Raw genomic sequence first — 16,643 nt, 5'->3', positions numbered from 1 at the left:
TAATTACATAATAATTGGAAGAAACAATGAACAAAGGCAGGAAGTAAAGATAAAGCAAGGAAATACTGGTGGAACTTTTTGGAGACAAGGATTTGTGTAGAAGAGTGCCAGATCAGACCAGAAAGGTTGTTTATGTTTTATAGGATCAAGATGATCACATTTCTGATTATACCAAGGCTTTTCTTATTCTATTTGAAATCTGCACAATATTGTCAGGCCAGTGGGCTGTCTACAAAGAGATTTATCCCCAGCTCAGTTTACACTGTGGTAAATTTTTGTGTTTAAGTCCCCTGTGACATTGTATATATTTGCTTATCCCTTTTATTGACATTATCACCCATATTTTTTTTTTTTGGCTGCGTGGCTTGTGGGATCTTAGTTCCCTGACCAGGGATTGAACCCGGGCCCTGGCATTGAAAGCGTCCTAACCACTGGACCTCCAGGGAATTCCCTCACCCACATTTTTAATTAAAGCTTATTGTCTAGGTTAGAAGATGAAAGGAGAGAATCTCTAAGATATTAACAGGAGACTTCTTGGTTAGACTACGTTTTAACTAATCCATTCTCAGTTTGGAATGAAAAGCAGTTGGGTGATGAGGCAAAATAAAAAAGGTTTTCCAGGTCTTCCTACATTAAAGTATGCTGACTTTATTTGATAGGAAGTTTGCTAAAGCAAGAAACACCAAATGGGTAGATCCATCTGCAAATAAAAATAAGAACTTGAATAGGGATATAAAATACAAATTCCTTTTGATAGATTTCATATAATAACTTCTCAGAAATGTGTATTAGCCCTTGCTATTTCAGTCAACAAATTTTATTGAGTCTTCTTTGTGAAAACAGTCCAAGACTTAGTCTTATGCTATTTTTCTGTTCTCTTCTTGCTTCTGTGAAATAAACACCAAGTCCCTAAAATCAAAGTAATGACTTTAGTAATCCTTTGTCTACCGATACATATGAAAATAATGGCGAGTTTCCTTCTTTGGGTGATTTCTGATTTTTGAACTAACCTGCATAATTACTTTTCATGAGAAGACAGTGGAGGCGGGGGCAATGAAAAGAGAATACATTTTAAACTAAGAGGCCTAAGTTTGACTTCACCCAACTGTGCAGCTCACTGGTTGGCTACCTTTGGGAAAGCTAAACTTCCTTAAGCCTTAGTTTCCTCCTTGTAACATGCAAATAGCAATACCTTTCAGGGTTGCTGTGAGTGTTGAATAAGAGATAACTTAAGCTGCTCCTGTCTTAGAGTACACTTGGAAGAAATGTTAATTCCCATTTCCTTTCCTTCACATCATTAGTGTTAGTGTGATTATTTGGGTCATGCATAAGAACACTGAACTTTATTTTCAGCTTTCTGAGATGTCCAAGCTGCCCAAAAATAGAATCTGAGTGGAATCACCCAGAGACTGGCACACTGGCATTTAAGATATTCAGTGATAGCATTATGAAGAGAGAATATTTCAAGTGTTATTTTCCTACTCTTAACTTGCAAAAAAATTTATTGACCCATGTTGATGTGCTGAGAAATAACACAAAACATTGAAATTTACTCTCAAAAGAACAAAGCTCTTAAATTGTCTGAGCAAAATGACTATCATAAATGGAACAAAAAAATAGGTCTGTTAAAGCATTCAGACTGTCTTCCAATGCCCTATCTTTCAGCATTAATGCCTAATGTTTCGGTCCACATATCAATTCATGTTCTCAGCTAAAATACTGCAGATACAATGTTTCTGAAAGCATTCGTTTTTTTCTTTCTATATTTTCTCTTTGCTTGTTTGTTTAGTCATACAAAAGAATTTCAGGGTTCCTTTCTATCAGAAAAATTATAAACAAAATTCAACACAGTGTTTCCTTACAATACTTACTAAAAGAGACAGTAGGTTTTATGTTTATTTTTACCCTTAATTTTCTTTTCAAATACTGCAGAAATGCAAACTTTTAAATACGTGCAGTAGTTATGAGCACAGACTTAGAGTTAGCCTTAGGTTTAATCCTGGCTCAGTCACTCACCCATTGTGTTACCTTGGGCAAGTTTTTAACCTCTTTCTAAGCCTTAGGTTCTTACCTGTAAAATGAGGATTCTAACAGTACCTACTTCATAGTTTGTTGAAGGAATATGTAAAATAAAGTACAATGTCCATGAAGAGCCTAACATAGTGCCTAGCATACAGCTAAAGAATGTTAACTTACTTCTACTGAGATGATAAGTTTATATGTGTGTTAATATAATCATGATATTAACGTGGTGAGCAGGAGGAATCAACTGTAGACCTCAGGATTACACGCCTGATACTGTCTTGGATTTCTTCAGTTAATCATAGATGCTCTTTTTTTTTTTTTAAAGATTTTATTTTATTGATTGATTGATTGATTGATTGATTGCTATGTTGGGTCTTCGTTTCTGTGCTAGGGCTTTGTCTAGTTGCGGCAAGCAGGGGCCACTCTTCATCGCGGTGCGCGGGCCTCTCACTATCGCGGCCTCTCTTGTTGCGGAGCACAGGCTCCAGACGCGCAGGCTCAGTAGTTGTGGTGCACGGGCCTAGTTGCTCCGTGGCATGTGGGATCTTCCCAGACCAGGGCTCGAACTCGTGTCCCCTGCATTAGCAGGCAGATTCTCAACCACTGCGCCACCAGGGAAGCCCCCATAGATGCTCTTTTAAAAAAAACTCTGGGAACAGATTTTCTTCTTAGAAATAATACCTCCTAAAAAGTGTAAACTTTGATATGTCCTCCATATCAAAAGCACAAGTAAAGGAAGCCTTACAGTCCTTTCATGGAAACCACACAGTAAAGCTTTAATCTACCCCAAAACTGGGGGAGCACACATTAAGTATTATAATAACTGATTATTTTCCCAGATTTACTTTAATAAATGTATCAACCACACTCTCAGTTTTGTATCAGGTAAAGATGTTTACACGTGTCACATGCATCCTCCGCATGGATATGTTGTGCATTCCTTACGTTTTATTCTTTAAAATTTCATGTTTATTATCCTTTTCATCTCGTCAAAGGAGAAATCAAGAAAGTCTGTTTCCTTAGTCATCTTAGTCATTACCCACCCACACCATCCATCCAGGTTAAGAACATCGCGCAGACTGAGTTATTAAAGTTGATCCAAAAGAGCAATCTTTTCTAAATGACGGTCCCTGGATCTGCCACGGAACCCTGTAAGTACCCTTCATTACTCTGGTGGGGCAGTATCACATTTCCTTCATGCTACTTTTGTGGCTGACACAAGTTAGGCAGTGAGATATGGGCTTTGGATGATCCTGGTTGATTGATACAGGAACGGTCCTTCTCCTGGGACAGGTAATCACAAATTTACTTTTCAGGATAATAAGTATTCTGTTTATAGATTTTTAAAATGTTTTTAGTTTTTAAAACTAAATAGGTTTTGAACTTATAGCTTTTGAAGTTTTTTTAGTTTTAGTTTTAAGCAAGTGTTTTCAGTACCGTTGAGATGAAAAAGACATTTCTTAAGGATTTAATTGTAGTTCTCAATTACACTGTATCACGGGGTTTGTTTAAGACCCTCTATAATCCACCATACATACATTGTTTTGGATGGTCAAGAACTTGCCTCTGTTGTGTTTTTCTCATTAGCAAAGGTTAGAAAATAATACAAGTCTCTATTCTTTAAAAATAAGATATAGAGGATTGTTATTTTTTCATCTGATACTTGAGGGGAATACCTCAATATAAATCTATAAACTTTAAGCAAAACTCATGGAAAATTTGGTATATGTCAGAAATTTCTTTTAAAGAATAAAAATCTAAAGCAATCTGGAAAAATAGCAAATACAAAAATTTTATATGAATCTACTAGCACAGAAATTCTCACATGCTTATCCTCCAAGTGAAGACTTCCTCTGTCATAGACCTTCCAGATTCCTTGGCATTCCTGTGGATCACCCCAATGTGAGTGAACTGTTTCTATAACTGAGTGACTGAATTAAGAAAACAGCTGAAGGCAAGAACAAGATCATGTTCAAACCACAATAAACACATGTGTTAGATGGGCCACTCAACTTTATGGGGAAGGCTTAAGACATGTAAACTTGTGTTTACTTGTCACTTATGAAATTTGTTTTTAACTATGTTGGATATATTTTTTAAGTTTTAAAAAGTATTCTTTGTACCAGTAAACTCTGGTAAAATCTAAACTAGTAGGTTTGTGGTGTAATGTTTATACAATTACTAAGATGATATGCAGGGTAGGGGCTACATTACCTGGGAGCAGAAACCAATTTTAAAAAACTAGAATCTAGAATACAAGGTTGATATACTGTTAAGCAAGGTATCCACAGTTGCTGAATATTATTTATTTAAAATATTTATATGCAACTTTTTTTCAAAGAGCTCAAAAAATTTTGTACACTATATGTATTTGAAAATGTTACGGTAAAAATGAAAGAAAGATTACTGCTATTCAGAATTTCTTTGTCTCTTTTTTCCGTAACTTTTTTTTTTTTTTGCATTTTAAACCGATTTTAATTCTTCCTATTGATTCCTAATTCCACTGCCCAACCAACTCTAGTTTATCTTTCAGTATGGGTCTTCTTCCACCTCAGTGTTCTATACCTGGGTGAAAGGTAGGATACCAGGCTTATCATGGAACAGTTTGCAAGGAAGCAGAAATATGTTCACTTACGGTGTGTGTAGACATTTCCCTTTGGAAAATCAAATTGTAGCACATCTATGTGCTAAATGAAATGGAGGTTTTACTTTTTCCTGTCCCGACTCAAGACTTAGCAGCACTTATATTGATTATGCATCAAGATCTGAAAGGGATAGTGGGGGAAGATCCTCTCTTTAAATAAAAAGAAATCGTTGGAGCACCTACCTAAATAGAAAATGCAGAAACACAATTAAGTAGTCTTGAGGTTAATTTCAGCACAGGTAAGAGAGCAAACAACCCTGTACAGTGAAGATCTAGATTAATGCAGTAATGAAAATAACCTATCCTTATAACTCAGTTATTCTTGTGCCCTCTTCCCTCCTCAGTAATAGTGCTTTCAGTCTGGATTATTTTAAAGTTTTCCTCAATAGTCTTTTTCATTTTGCCCATGTAAATTCAAAGTTCCTTAACAAAAGGTATAGTGAAGCTTCTGATTTGATCATAATAAACAAACTTTATATCTATTCAATATACTATAGGGAGTCTCAAGGTGACTGAAAAAGGTAAAAAGATCTCTTAGCAAATGCCATGAGGGCAGGAATTTTGTTATGTTTTGTGCACTGCTTTATACCCAGTACCTGGTACATAGTAGGCATTAGATAAATATTTGTTGAATGAATGGGAAGAAATTCTACAAGTATTATGTGATTTCATTAAGAAAGGTAGGTTTAAATCAATGTATTTTATGCTACCCAAATCTAAGAATGACCCTTAAAAAAAAAAAAAAAATGGCATTTATCTGAATTTTCAAAACCCAGGCTTCTACCAAGACTGAAATAATGGGGTTAACGTTTTTTTTCCAAATTCATATTCTGAAAATATATGAAATTAATATCAAAGAGCCTATACTTTGACAAAGTAGGTTTTTGAGCAGATGTTGGTTTGGCTAAGGATTCTTTTTTATTGTTCGGCAATGCTTGTAAAAGAAGAAATCTGGCATAGACTTTTTCAAAATAATATACAAAAAAAAGTTATTCCAGGTACTAATAAATGAACAGGAGTTGTAATGTGTTACATTATATAGCAATTTTGACTTTTAAACAGTATCTGATTAGTTTTTTTTCTGAAAAAGTTTGTTCAAACTAATTTGTTACTGGGTTTATTCTCAGACTGATGGCTTTTTCCTCTCCATTTTTTCTGTGATCTCTAGTTAACAACTTTTAATGTTAGTTATCTTCTCTGCTTTTGCTAAGCCTTTGGACAAACAGTTAAAAAAAAAAAACCTCTCAGCTTTAAAATGTTAGACCTCACTTTCATACTGGCTTTTCATAGCCAAATTTCCTAAAATGTATCAGTGATTAAATGAGAGTAAATTTCCCATGAATTAAAGTTAATTCTCTTACCTTCTGTGTAGTTCAGGGAACTCTACTCAGTGCTCTGTGGTGACCTAAATGGGAAGGAAATCCAAAAAAGAGGGGATATATGTATATGTATGGCTGATTCACTTTGCTGTATGGTAGAAACTAACACAGCATTGTAAAGCAACTATACTCCAATAAAAATTAATTATTAAAAAAAATAAAGTTAATTCTCTTAAAAATTAAGAATTTTGATGTATTTCAAAAAATAATGCCATTTTATTTGACAGATGGAATGTGTTATAATGAATTTAGTATTAATTCCAAACATAAATCAATAAACAACTTGGGCCTCTAGCTGTAAGTGAAATTCTATAGGTAGGAAAACTGACTGACCCCCACCTCCCATAGGTGCTGTCCTGCTGTGGAATCCCTTTGCTCAGTTTTCTCCTATCCAATCAGGTGGAATGTTTCACAGGCACATGGTTTATACAGCTCAAAATAACTTGGGACCTGTGAGCTGACAAATGCTCTGGCTCCGGTGGTGACAGGTTGTCCAGCTTCTAACAGCCATCTTCACTGAAACTAAGGTTAACTCCTCACTCTACGGACGGCTACTCTCCATTTCCAAGGGCGTGAAGAATTTTCTTTTTCTCCTGTGCTTTCATCTAAAAGTTCTCCTTGGATAATTATCATCACGGTGGAGTGTTTGGACATCCTCATCTGGGTCAACTAAAAAAAGAAAGGTAATATCCAGATTTAAGTTCTCAAGTGTGTTTTGATAACAAGAAACTGACAATGGGAAAGGGATATTTCCGAGACCTAATTTCTGTTGTTTAGAGTAAAACCGAGGATAACTTTCTAATTACGTATGATGGGACACAAAATTATGTGAAAAATAAAGTTTTCTACGTGGTCAAATTTTGGAGGGGATTGATGAGACCCTCAGTGATCACAGCCTACTCGGGTCCTAAAGGAAAATATCTTAACAGAGAAAGTCGTGACATGTGTATCACCATGGGCATTTTCCATACATTCATTTATTAAAATTACAGTGTTTGTATAGAGAATATGTGTGCAATGCCTATTTCCTTTTAAAAGGAAATCAAATCTAAAATAATATGACTCCATAGTTAAAGACTTTCATTTAACATTTTTTTTATCATGTAAAAGGATATGCTTGCTATATTTAGTGTTGGGAGATCTGCTCCCTGGATTAATGTACACAACAGCTGCAGAAAGTCTTGCTCAAAGGACATTGCTCTTTCTTTCTCCTTTCTCTCCCCCTCTCTCTCTTTCTCTCCCCCCCCCCCTCCCTCCCTCCCTTTTCAGCTGCATCAGAAAGACACTTGACAGTCAGTGGCAAGTGTTTGGCTTGGTACATTGCACTATTAGCAGTAATTAGATGCACAACTTGAATTATATTTTAATAACCGTATAAACAAAGAAAAAGAAAACATGAGTTAATCTGTATTTCCATTCCCAAAAAGTGAACATTACAGTAAGGGTGCTAAGAAATTTTATTATCTTGTCAACAGATTTTTTTACTCATACTTGTTAAAGATACTAGCATCAATCAGTTTGAAAGAAACAAAACAGCTAACCAGTTTCCTTTCTCAAAAAATTATTATTCAACTACTTTCACATTGGTAATGATGAAATGAATTCTACAAGCTCTAAATTTAAAAACTGTTATAACTTTTTAGCCTCTCCTTAATAATAACTCCTAACTTCACATAAAATCCATATAATCCTTTTCTAGGAAATTGAGAATGTCTACACTTATAGCTATAATAAACATATTTTTAAACAAAAATTAAGATATGCTGTCTGATACACCATTTGACAATAAGCAAAATAGTTAAAATCAAGGCCATCCCATGAAATCTGAAATATATGCACACCATACTTACTTTGTCGGGACACAAAATTATAAACATTACAGAATCTTACAATAATGGAGTATGAAACAAACAGTTGGACATTATCCAAATTCTGGAGGTTTGTCTCTATTCCCACTTATAGAATATGGCTAATGTTACTGGAACTCCTAACAATGTATTAAAGCGCCAGTGTTCCATACGTGTATAATTTAGAATACAGACTCTACTACAGACTCCAATACATCTATTGTATAATAGAATATAATTTCTAGCTTACAAAGGCACACGTTCAATGGAATGGACTCAGAACCACAATTCACAGACATAAGAAACTGAATGAATTTTTATCCCAACAGGGTTTTGGAATTCATAGAGATGGTTTTTCAAACTTATTTTTGAAGAAACGGGACTACAGGTAAATTAGGTTTCACTGTGAAAGGACTTTAATGAACTAATGTTAGTATATGAAAAGGTGACAGCTAAATTTTTTAGGTTAACTCCTCGATGCAATAGGAGTAATGAACTCAGCTCATTAACCTGAAAATAGAAGATGAATGAGACTGCTAACCCCAGAATAATTAGTCTCCTCATTGACATTGAGATTTGACAAAGGCATTGCTTGTAGCATGGTGTTATTGCCTATAACAAGCCAAAAAGATGAAAAGATTTTCTTATCTCTTTTCCTCTCTTAAGAGATATAGAAGGATCAAACACCACAGAATATTTTCTTAAATTTCTATGGTGCTTTACAGCTGACAAAGAGCTTTTAAAACTGCTAAGGCGTTGGGCTTTTGTTTAAAGGGAACAACCCATGTACAGACAAAATGGTGTGTTGAGAAATTTAAGAACATATTTTCAGCAGTTACATTTTTGGTGGGCACAAAAGTTGGTGTGACTATTTACCTGCAGTCACTGAAGAGTTCCTACAGTTCTGTATAACTAGAGTCACCTTGACAAGCTCTGTATAGACTGTGTGCTACATAGCCCTCCACTTGGAGTCACAATGCACCCCACAGTCTGAGAGAGGCCCAGCAGAGCCTTCACACCACGGGCTGGAACTAGAACTAGATCTTGAGATCACAAGCCGAATTGGGGTACTTGCTCCTCTCCCAATCTAGCAAATGTGTCAATTAGGGAAGTTATCATTTTTCAAATCCTTAAACACCTAAAGAAAATGGACCCAAATATTAAGAGGCTGAAGAAGGATGAAAACGTTTACATTTTTTTTCTTATTTAAAATGAATCTTTGAGTTAATGGGGATTGACAAAGTTTTCTCATTTGGGACTTCGGTATAAGAGCTAAGTTCATCATGAGTGGTGAATTGAGAGTGAAAGAAAGCCTCATTTTTGTGACTACCACCAAACCCTTTTTTTGGCCCTAGATTCCTGAAGCCATCTTACTTGGCTTCATTACCTTTTTTAAGGGTCATAGAATTTACTTCTATACTATTTATTTGCTATATTTCAGATTAAATACTAACTTTGGGCTCTGGTTTTGGTATCCTTTACACTAGTGTTCCCCTACAGAAAAGGATTACCTTGAATTTGTATAGTGTCTACATTTCTAAAGTTCTTTCACAAACAAACCTACGAAGTAAGCAGCATAGTTCTGCTCCTCAGTTTAGAGGTGAGTTAATTAAAGATGTCTATCTTTTCCTATTCCAGCTCTCTAGCCAAATAACTATTAAATATTAGTCTGTTTTTATGTTCCCCTAGTAACCAGATTTGTTTTCTCATTTAATATCTAAGAATATTTCATAGCCAGAAAACTTCAGTATTCATGTTTTAATCCAAGTTACTTCATATTAGGTTTTGCTAATTCTCTGGTCAATGCCCTGATTTAAATGTTCATATTATAACCAAAAGATGAGTTTATAACTCATGTTATTTCCAACAAGGTCTTCTCAGAACCTGCAGAAGAATAGTGTTAACATGACTTGAGAAATATGCCCAAAGGTATCAGCATTAAGTTTTGTTTTTGTAAACCAGACTCCTAACATTTTCAGCAAGTTCTTAGGTCAGATCCTCTTTTCAGGAAAATTCGTAGGGAAAAAATATAGATATTTAGCAAAAGAAAGTGAAGAACATTCAATAAGCATTCTATGTGGCTAAATTAGTTTACATGATTTACTAAAGTTGGTCTTGATGCCACATTAACTGCCTCATTTCAAACCTAAGACCATTTCATCAAAAGCACAATCTGTTTTCAATGGCATTTATTCATTCTTAGTTTGAAAGCAGCGTAATATCTGTTTCAATTTATAATAAGCAGAAAGAAGGAAGCAATGTCCAATGTCACCTGAACGCACCAGCTGAAATGTCTAAGAGAACTTTGACATTTGTCAAATGAAATGTTTAAGAGAACCCTTCCTAAAACTTGTTCCTGCCTCATCCCAGTAAATAATTCCTCCACTCACCTAGTTGCTTAGGCCATAAATACTGGAGTCACTCTTGACTCTGGTCTTTCTCTTGTACCCTACTTTCAATCCATCAGCAAATGATACTGGCTGTATTTTCAAAAGATATCTCAAATCTGACCATTTCTCGCCATCTTCCTCTAATACTACTCATTGATCCAAACCAGCATCATCTCTTGCATTCTTTGCATAGCAGCCACAATTGAACTTTTTCAAAACCATCTCACCTGCTTCAAAAAACCTTAAAATGGTTTCCCATTCACACATTTAGTAAAACTCAGAGTCTTTCCCATGGTCTGAAAGATCTTACATGCTCTAGCCTTCCACTCTTCTTTCTTACTCACCTCCTGGCCCACTGGGCTTGACTTGGACACACCAAACATTCACCTCCCTTGGCCTTGACACTCACTTCTTCCTCCCAGATGGTCACATGGCTAACTTCTCCACTGCATGAGAAGCTTTGCCTGACATTCCTAGCCAAAATATCAGTAGCACACTTTCTCTACCTCATCGTTCTCTATTCCCTTGCCCTACTTTATTTTTCTTCTTAACATTTATATCTTCACTACTAGAATGTCAACTCCATGAGGGCAAGGACTTTGTCTTTTGTTCACTGATGAATCCTCAGGGCCTAGAAGGGTGGCTGGCACATAGTAAATGCTCAGTTAATATTTATTGGATAAATAAATGAAAGCTGGGTTATCCATAATAGCTCTTGGGTTTTTTAAAAGTATAAGTTTTGTAACAGATAGTTTTAAAATTAATGCTTGAAAGAGAAAGTAATACATTTTCATATTTCCTATTTTAGGTAATATTTATCGGTTTAACAATTTATACATGCATTTCCACCTGAGAACCATCTGAGATGGAATTGTTATTATACCATTTGATAGATGAGGATAATTGAGATTCAGATGCATTAAGTGACTTGCTCAAGATAGCAAAGTTATTTAGTGTTGGAGCTGGGATTCAAACCCAGGTTTTTTATTATAATCAGCTGTTCTTTGATCCTTCTAGTATGAAAACAAAGCATAATTCCAGTTATTTTATCCACCATAAATAAATTTTTATTTGAAAGTCACTTTGAAGTTATTACTGCTTTTACCAGTTTATATTTTTTCTTTGTGTCTGTAAGTTTCCTTTGTAAATATGATTTCTATTTATCTGTCTTACTTTAGCCTGCAACTTTAAAAAAAGATAAACAACCATAGATTTAGTAGGAAATTCTAATGAACAAAAGAATTCAACAGATACTTTTTGATCACCTTCTATGTGTTGTGTGTGTACAGAGATGAGGGTGTACAAAACAAAATGAGGTAGACAGAAAAGTAAATAGGCAAATATGTATCATAATAAGTGCTGTGTTTGGGGGTTAGGACAGTGAATTTTGGCAGCACACTGGAGAGGTACCCAACCCAGAGAAAAGAAGAAATCCCAGGGCCAACATTCGGCTAAGAAGTGAAGATTGCATACGACTTGGCCCACTAAGATAGTGAAGAGAGGTGGAGAAAGGGAGCAGCCTGAGCAAAGAGTATATGTACAAAGATCTGAAGGCAGCATGGTTTGTTCATGAGACTATGCATATTTCACAGAATACAGATACGCTGAATTAACTACAAATTCAAGTTCAGTTTCTCTTCAAAGTGTGTCCTTGGATCAAGTCACGTCACTAGTTCTACTTCTTATCATGGTACGTGGCCACAGTTGTTAAATAATAATAAATAATAGTAACTACCATATATTGAACATTTACTAGATGCCAAGCACATTAATCACCCTTCAACTTATGAAATGGCTACTGTTATTACCCCTGTTTTACAAACAAGCAATCTGAGGCTTACAGAGGTTAAGTAACTTTCTTGAGTTTATACAGCTAGGAACTGTCAGAACTAGGATGTGAACCCGATCTATCTAACTCCAAAGTGTTAGGTAACAACTGTTACATTCAAACATTAAAGAAATCCTTAATTTTGAATGCTTGAAATTTTTGTTCTAATAATTTCTCATGGCTATAAGCATCAGAACAGGCACACATTTACACCTCAACTGGCTCCTTTTTTTTTTTTTTTTTTTTTTTGCCGCACCGCAGGGCGTGTGAGATCTTAATTCCCCAACCAAGGATTAAACCGTGCCCCCTGTAGTGGAAGCACAGAGTCTTAACCACTAGACTGCCAGGGAAGTCCCATTGGCTCCTTTTCTTTAAAAAACAACAACAAAGACATAGTTGTAGAGAGAAGTGATTACTTACATGTGTATTTTCTTCTCTATTTTCACCATACATATAAACTTTTTGTAAGTTCTTCAACATTAACATCACCTTTACCCATGTACTGTTATTTTACTAACATCAGCTGAGTGTTCATTATAGTGGCTGGCCCCGTTTTACGAGATTTGCAATCGTAATGTTATTCATCCTCACTCCCCTGGGAAATAGACATTATCCATGTTTTACAGATGAGGAATCCAAAGATCAAAGAAGTTAAGTAATTTTCTCAAAGTCACACAACTGCTAGGAGATGAAGCCAGAATTTGAAAACAGATTTATCTGATTCCAAAGCCAATGTTCACTCTGTGTTGCCTCAAGATGAAAGTCATCTTAAAGAGCTAGAGACAAAGTTACATTAAAACACAATATACAGTAACGTCTAACTAATAGAGAGAAGACCATCCTGATTTATAAAGCACTGAATTTCCCCCCTCACATTTAAATATATACAGAAACTCAAACTTGATTAATGGGATAGTTGATTTACAAATGGAAAGGATTTTCAATCAGTATATTAATTACATTTTCAAATAGCATTTTGCACCTTACTTCAATACCTTTAACTATTCCTCTACAAAGTTAATGCACAAAGAGACAAATTTTCAGCTGGGATCTCAATTACATTTTCATATACTATTTTGTATATCATTCACTGTGCTTCAAAATTTAAAATAGCCATATAGTTCTATTTAATGAGCATATCATACTAATTTAACTACTTTCTTATTGGACATGGTTCCAATTTTTTAATATTATCATCCATACTATGATGAGTATCGTTGTAGATAAATCTTTGCACCCATCCAACCCCACTGCATTTTCAATTAATCTTTTTTTAAGGCACAATAAACCTCACCCAAACAAGTGGCTCCAGTAGTGTTCATCTCAGGCTATGGCAAGCATATGAAAAAACATTTTGCTGTAGGTGATCCTTTTAGCCATCTTTAATTGTCCTCTCAAGGTGACTGCCTACCTTGTCAATTTAGAGGTTAGTTCTAGATAGCACTCTAAAAGTTTGAGAACTAGGGCAGTCCCTAGGAAGCCCTATTTGTAATATTTTGTGATATTACAAATATTTTTATTTATGATATGAGGCTGTCATATAAAAGAAAGAAGAGAAATTAACTGAAATAAATTTTGTCATAGAATGTTAAAGCCGGAAAATATTTAGGAGATTACTTTCCTCTCCATCTTCCAAGCACAAGGCACACAGTAGCCAAGAATGGCAGATAGTCTTCATCTCCATTACCATCTCTGAGTGGCGCGTGGTGGCTGAGGGACTGGAGAGTTAAAAAAGTGAAGGTCAATGGGAAGAATACTGTAATCAGTTAGCTACATCCCTTAAGGAGGAGAGAGAGGAGTAACAGCCTATGGGTTACAAGCTTGCTATCCTTCTAGTAAACGTGTGAGTGAATAAATGGGTATAACATAAATAATATGAAAGTAGTTTGCATTACCAAAATTTCTAGTCCAAGGACTTTGAACAAAAGTTATTGTACTATTTTTATAAGACTTTAAGAATTATTTATTTTTGAATAAATATACCCATATAATTTATGTTAATATATAATTGATTGGAATATACTCGTATAATTACAATTTAAAAGTAAGAAAAGGGTATACAGTGAAAAGTGTTCTGTCTTGCACCCCACTTCCCTGGCTTCCATATCCCCTCTTCACCAATGTTAATTTAAGAGATTTTTTTAAAACCTAGGCTCTAACTCACACCTTTGTAGAAATTAAAATAATCATACCTTATTTGAAAAAACTAAATCATTATAGTTTTCAAGAGCACACGGAGCCTAAAAACAACACTGAATTTAAACAACTTGTCTCTAGTCATAAAATAAAAGCATTATTTATTTTCATGAGCTAGATCAAGTTTATATTTTCAGTAACTAGATGAGATTATATTGTCAACATCTTTTAATTTCTGTTATTTTATTACATTCAGGGTAAGGGGGAGAGGATGGAGGGAAAACTCTCTGTGTATGAAAGCACTTTAAAACTAAAAACCCCTTACAGATATTATCAAAATTATGTTTAGAAATTACATTTAATATCTCTATAGTTATAGCATAGCTTTCAAAATTGAACTTGTATTTAAAGAATTTAATAAAGTGATAATCACCCATGTCTAATTTCAGGGAAACCTCATTCAGTTCCTCTCCATTTTACAATTTGAGAATAATAATCTTTAAGTCTTTAAAGTAAATTTTGTGAAAGTATCAAAACTAGGCAATTTTTATTTTCAGATTTAAGTTCTTAAGCATCTATCATGCTATAATAAACATAGACTTGTTATTCTGTAGAAATGATCCAAACTTTTTGTTATTATTGCTATTTTGTGACAGCATGCAAGACGACAGCCTAGAAGCTTCTACTTCCATATCTCAGCTTCTAAGAGAGAGCTATTTAGCTGAAACTAGACATCAGGGAAACAATGAGAGGAGTCGAGCAGAGCCTTCCTCCAACTCTTTCCATTTTGGCAGTCCTTCTGGAGCTGCTGAAGGTGGAGGAGGCCAAGATGACCTTCCAGATCTTTCAGCCTTTCTGAGCCAAGAAGAATTAGATGAAAGCGTCAATTTGGCAAGACTGGCAATCAATCATGACCCTTTGGAGAAAGCAGATGAAGCCCAAGCTAGAAGATGTTTTTCTTCTGATCAGATGAAACACTCACCTAAATCAAGTTTTGACCCTAACTTCTGCCAGGATAACTCTCAAAGTCCTACCAACTCTAAAGAGAGCCTCCAGGAGGCAAAAAGGCCACAGTATAGTTCTGAAACCCAGTCCAAAAAAGTATTCTTAAATAAGGCTGCCGATTTCATTGAAGAGCTGTCATCCCTTTTCAAAGCCCATAGCTCCAAAAGGATTAGACCTCGTGCCTGCAAAAACCACAAGAATAAATTGGAATCTCAAAGCAAAGTTATGCAGGAAAACAGCTCCAGTTTCTCAGATCTGTCAGAAAGAAGAGAAAGATCTTCTGTTCCCATCCCTATCCCTGCAGATACCAGGGATAATGAAGTGAACCATGCCCTTGAACAGCAGGAAGCCAAGAGGCGCGAAGCTGAGCAGGCTGCCAGTGAGGCAGATGGGGGAGACACCACCCCGGGGTCTTCTCCTTCATCTTTGTACTATGAAGAACCTCTGGGGCAACCTCCCCGGTTCACTCAAAAGTTACGGAGCAGAGAAGTTCCAGAAGGAACCAGAGTACAGTTGGATTGCATAGTGGTAGGAATTCCACCACCTGAAGTAAGGTAAAAATGTCCCATTAGTAATGTTTGGTAATTACTTTCCATCTACTGTGATCCTCTTCATTTTATCTTTCACGTGTGTGGTTTCAAAAATTATATACTCCCTTTGAGTCAGAGTTTAAAGCAACACTGTCTAAGAGAAGTGTAATATTAGACATACATGCAATTTAAAATTTTCTAGTCATCACATTTTTTAAAAATAAAAAGAACTGGGTGAAATTAATTTTTAAAAATATATTATTTAACCAATATATTAAAAATATTACCATTTCAACATGTAATCAATATAAAAATTATTAATAGGATATTTTACATTCCTTTTGTCACCAGGGCTTCAAAACTCAATGTGAATTCTGCACTTACAGCACATCTCAGTTTGGATGCTAAATTTTCCTAGGAAATACTTAATGTGCATTTAGATTTCAAAAAAATGTAGTTGAAAAGAAAAAGGAGAAGTAACCACTGACACTGCAGAAATACAAAAGATCATGAGAGATTACTACAAGCAACTCTACGCCAAAAAAATGTAGTTGAAAAAGTAGATTGTAAGACCCAAGTTGTTCCAAACATACTTAAAAGTTCTGTAAGAACTGAATTGAGTATTGGGTTTTACATTTAAATTAATTAAAATTAAACACAATTAAAAATTCAGTTCCTCAGATGCACTGGCCACATTTCAAGTGCCCAATACCACATGTGGCTAATGAACATGTATTAGCACAGGTCTACAGCCTGTAGCTTAAAAAACAAAGTATTTATGACCTATACTCAATGAATACCTGTGGTATTTTTTTAATTAAAAAAAACCCAAATAATAGAATAAAGTCTGATAGAATAA

The 16,643-nt window shown here is 35.1% G+C and overlaps 1 protein-coding gene and 1 long non-coding RNA gene across 6 annotated transcripts in view; one reads left to right on the top strand and one right to left on the bottom strand.

Moving 5' to 3' along the window:
- Positions 1 to 640: 640 nt before the first annotated feature.
- The window catches only part of LOC132350821 (uncharacterized), a 78,074-nt gene continuing 62,071 nt past the window's right edge, over positions 641 to 16,643 (bottom strand). The window contains exons 3-4 of one of the 3 annotated variants that reach the window (XR_009498018.1): positions 6,031 to 6,074; positions 641 to 700 (exon numbers count right to left, since the gene is read on the bottom strand). This is a non-coding gene — a long non-coding RNA (uncharacterized LOC132350821). Of the gene's footprint in view, positions 701 to 2,381; positions 2,602 to 4,851; positions 4,927 to 6,030; positions 6,075 to 16,643 lie in introns of those variants that run through there. The other 2 variants (XR_009498019.1, XR_009498017.1) reach the window with 2 other exon arrangements.
- The window catches only part of MYPN (myopalladin), a 75,146-nt gene continuing 64,992 nt past the window's right edge, over positions 6,490 to 16,643 (top strand). The window contains exons 1-2 of one of the 3 annotated variants that reach the window (XM_059900343.1): positions 6,490 to 6,731; positions 14,906 to 15,808. In XM_059900343.1, coding sequence (XP_059756326.1) covers positions 14,907 to 15,808 — 902 coding nt within the window. In that variant the 5' untranslated portion in view covers positions 6,490 to 6,731; position 14,906. Of the gene's footprint in view, positions 6,732 to 14,900; positions 15,809 to 16,643 lie in introns of those variants that run through there. The other 2 variants (XM_059900344.1, XM_059900345.1) reach the window with 2 other exon arrangements.

Source organism: Balaenoptera ricei, chromosome 16 (assembly GCF_028023285.1).
Source record: "Balaenoptera ricei isolate mBalRic1 chromosome 16, mBalRic1.hap2, whole genome shotgun sequence".
In the NCBI taxonomy this organism is placed as follows: domain Eukaryota; kingdom Metazoa; phylum Chordata; class Mammalia; order Artiodactyla; family Balaenopteridae; genus Balaenoptera; species Balaenoptera ricei.
This window is presented reverse-complemented; position numbering and strand designations above follow the sequence as displayed.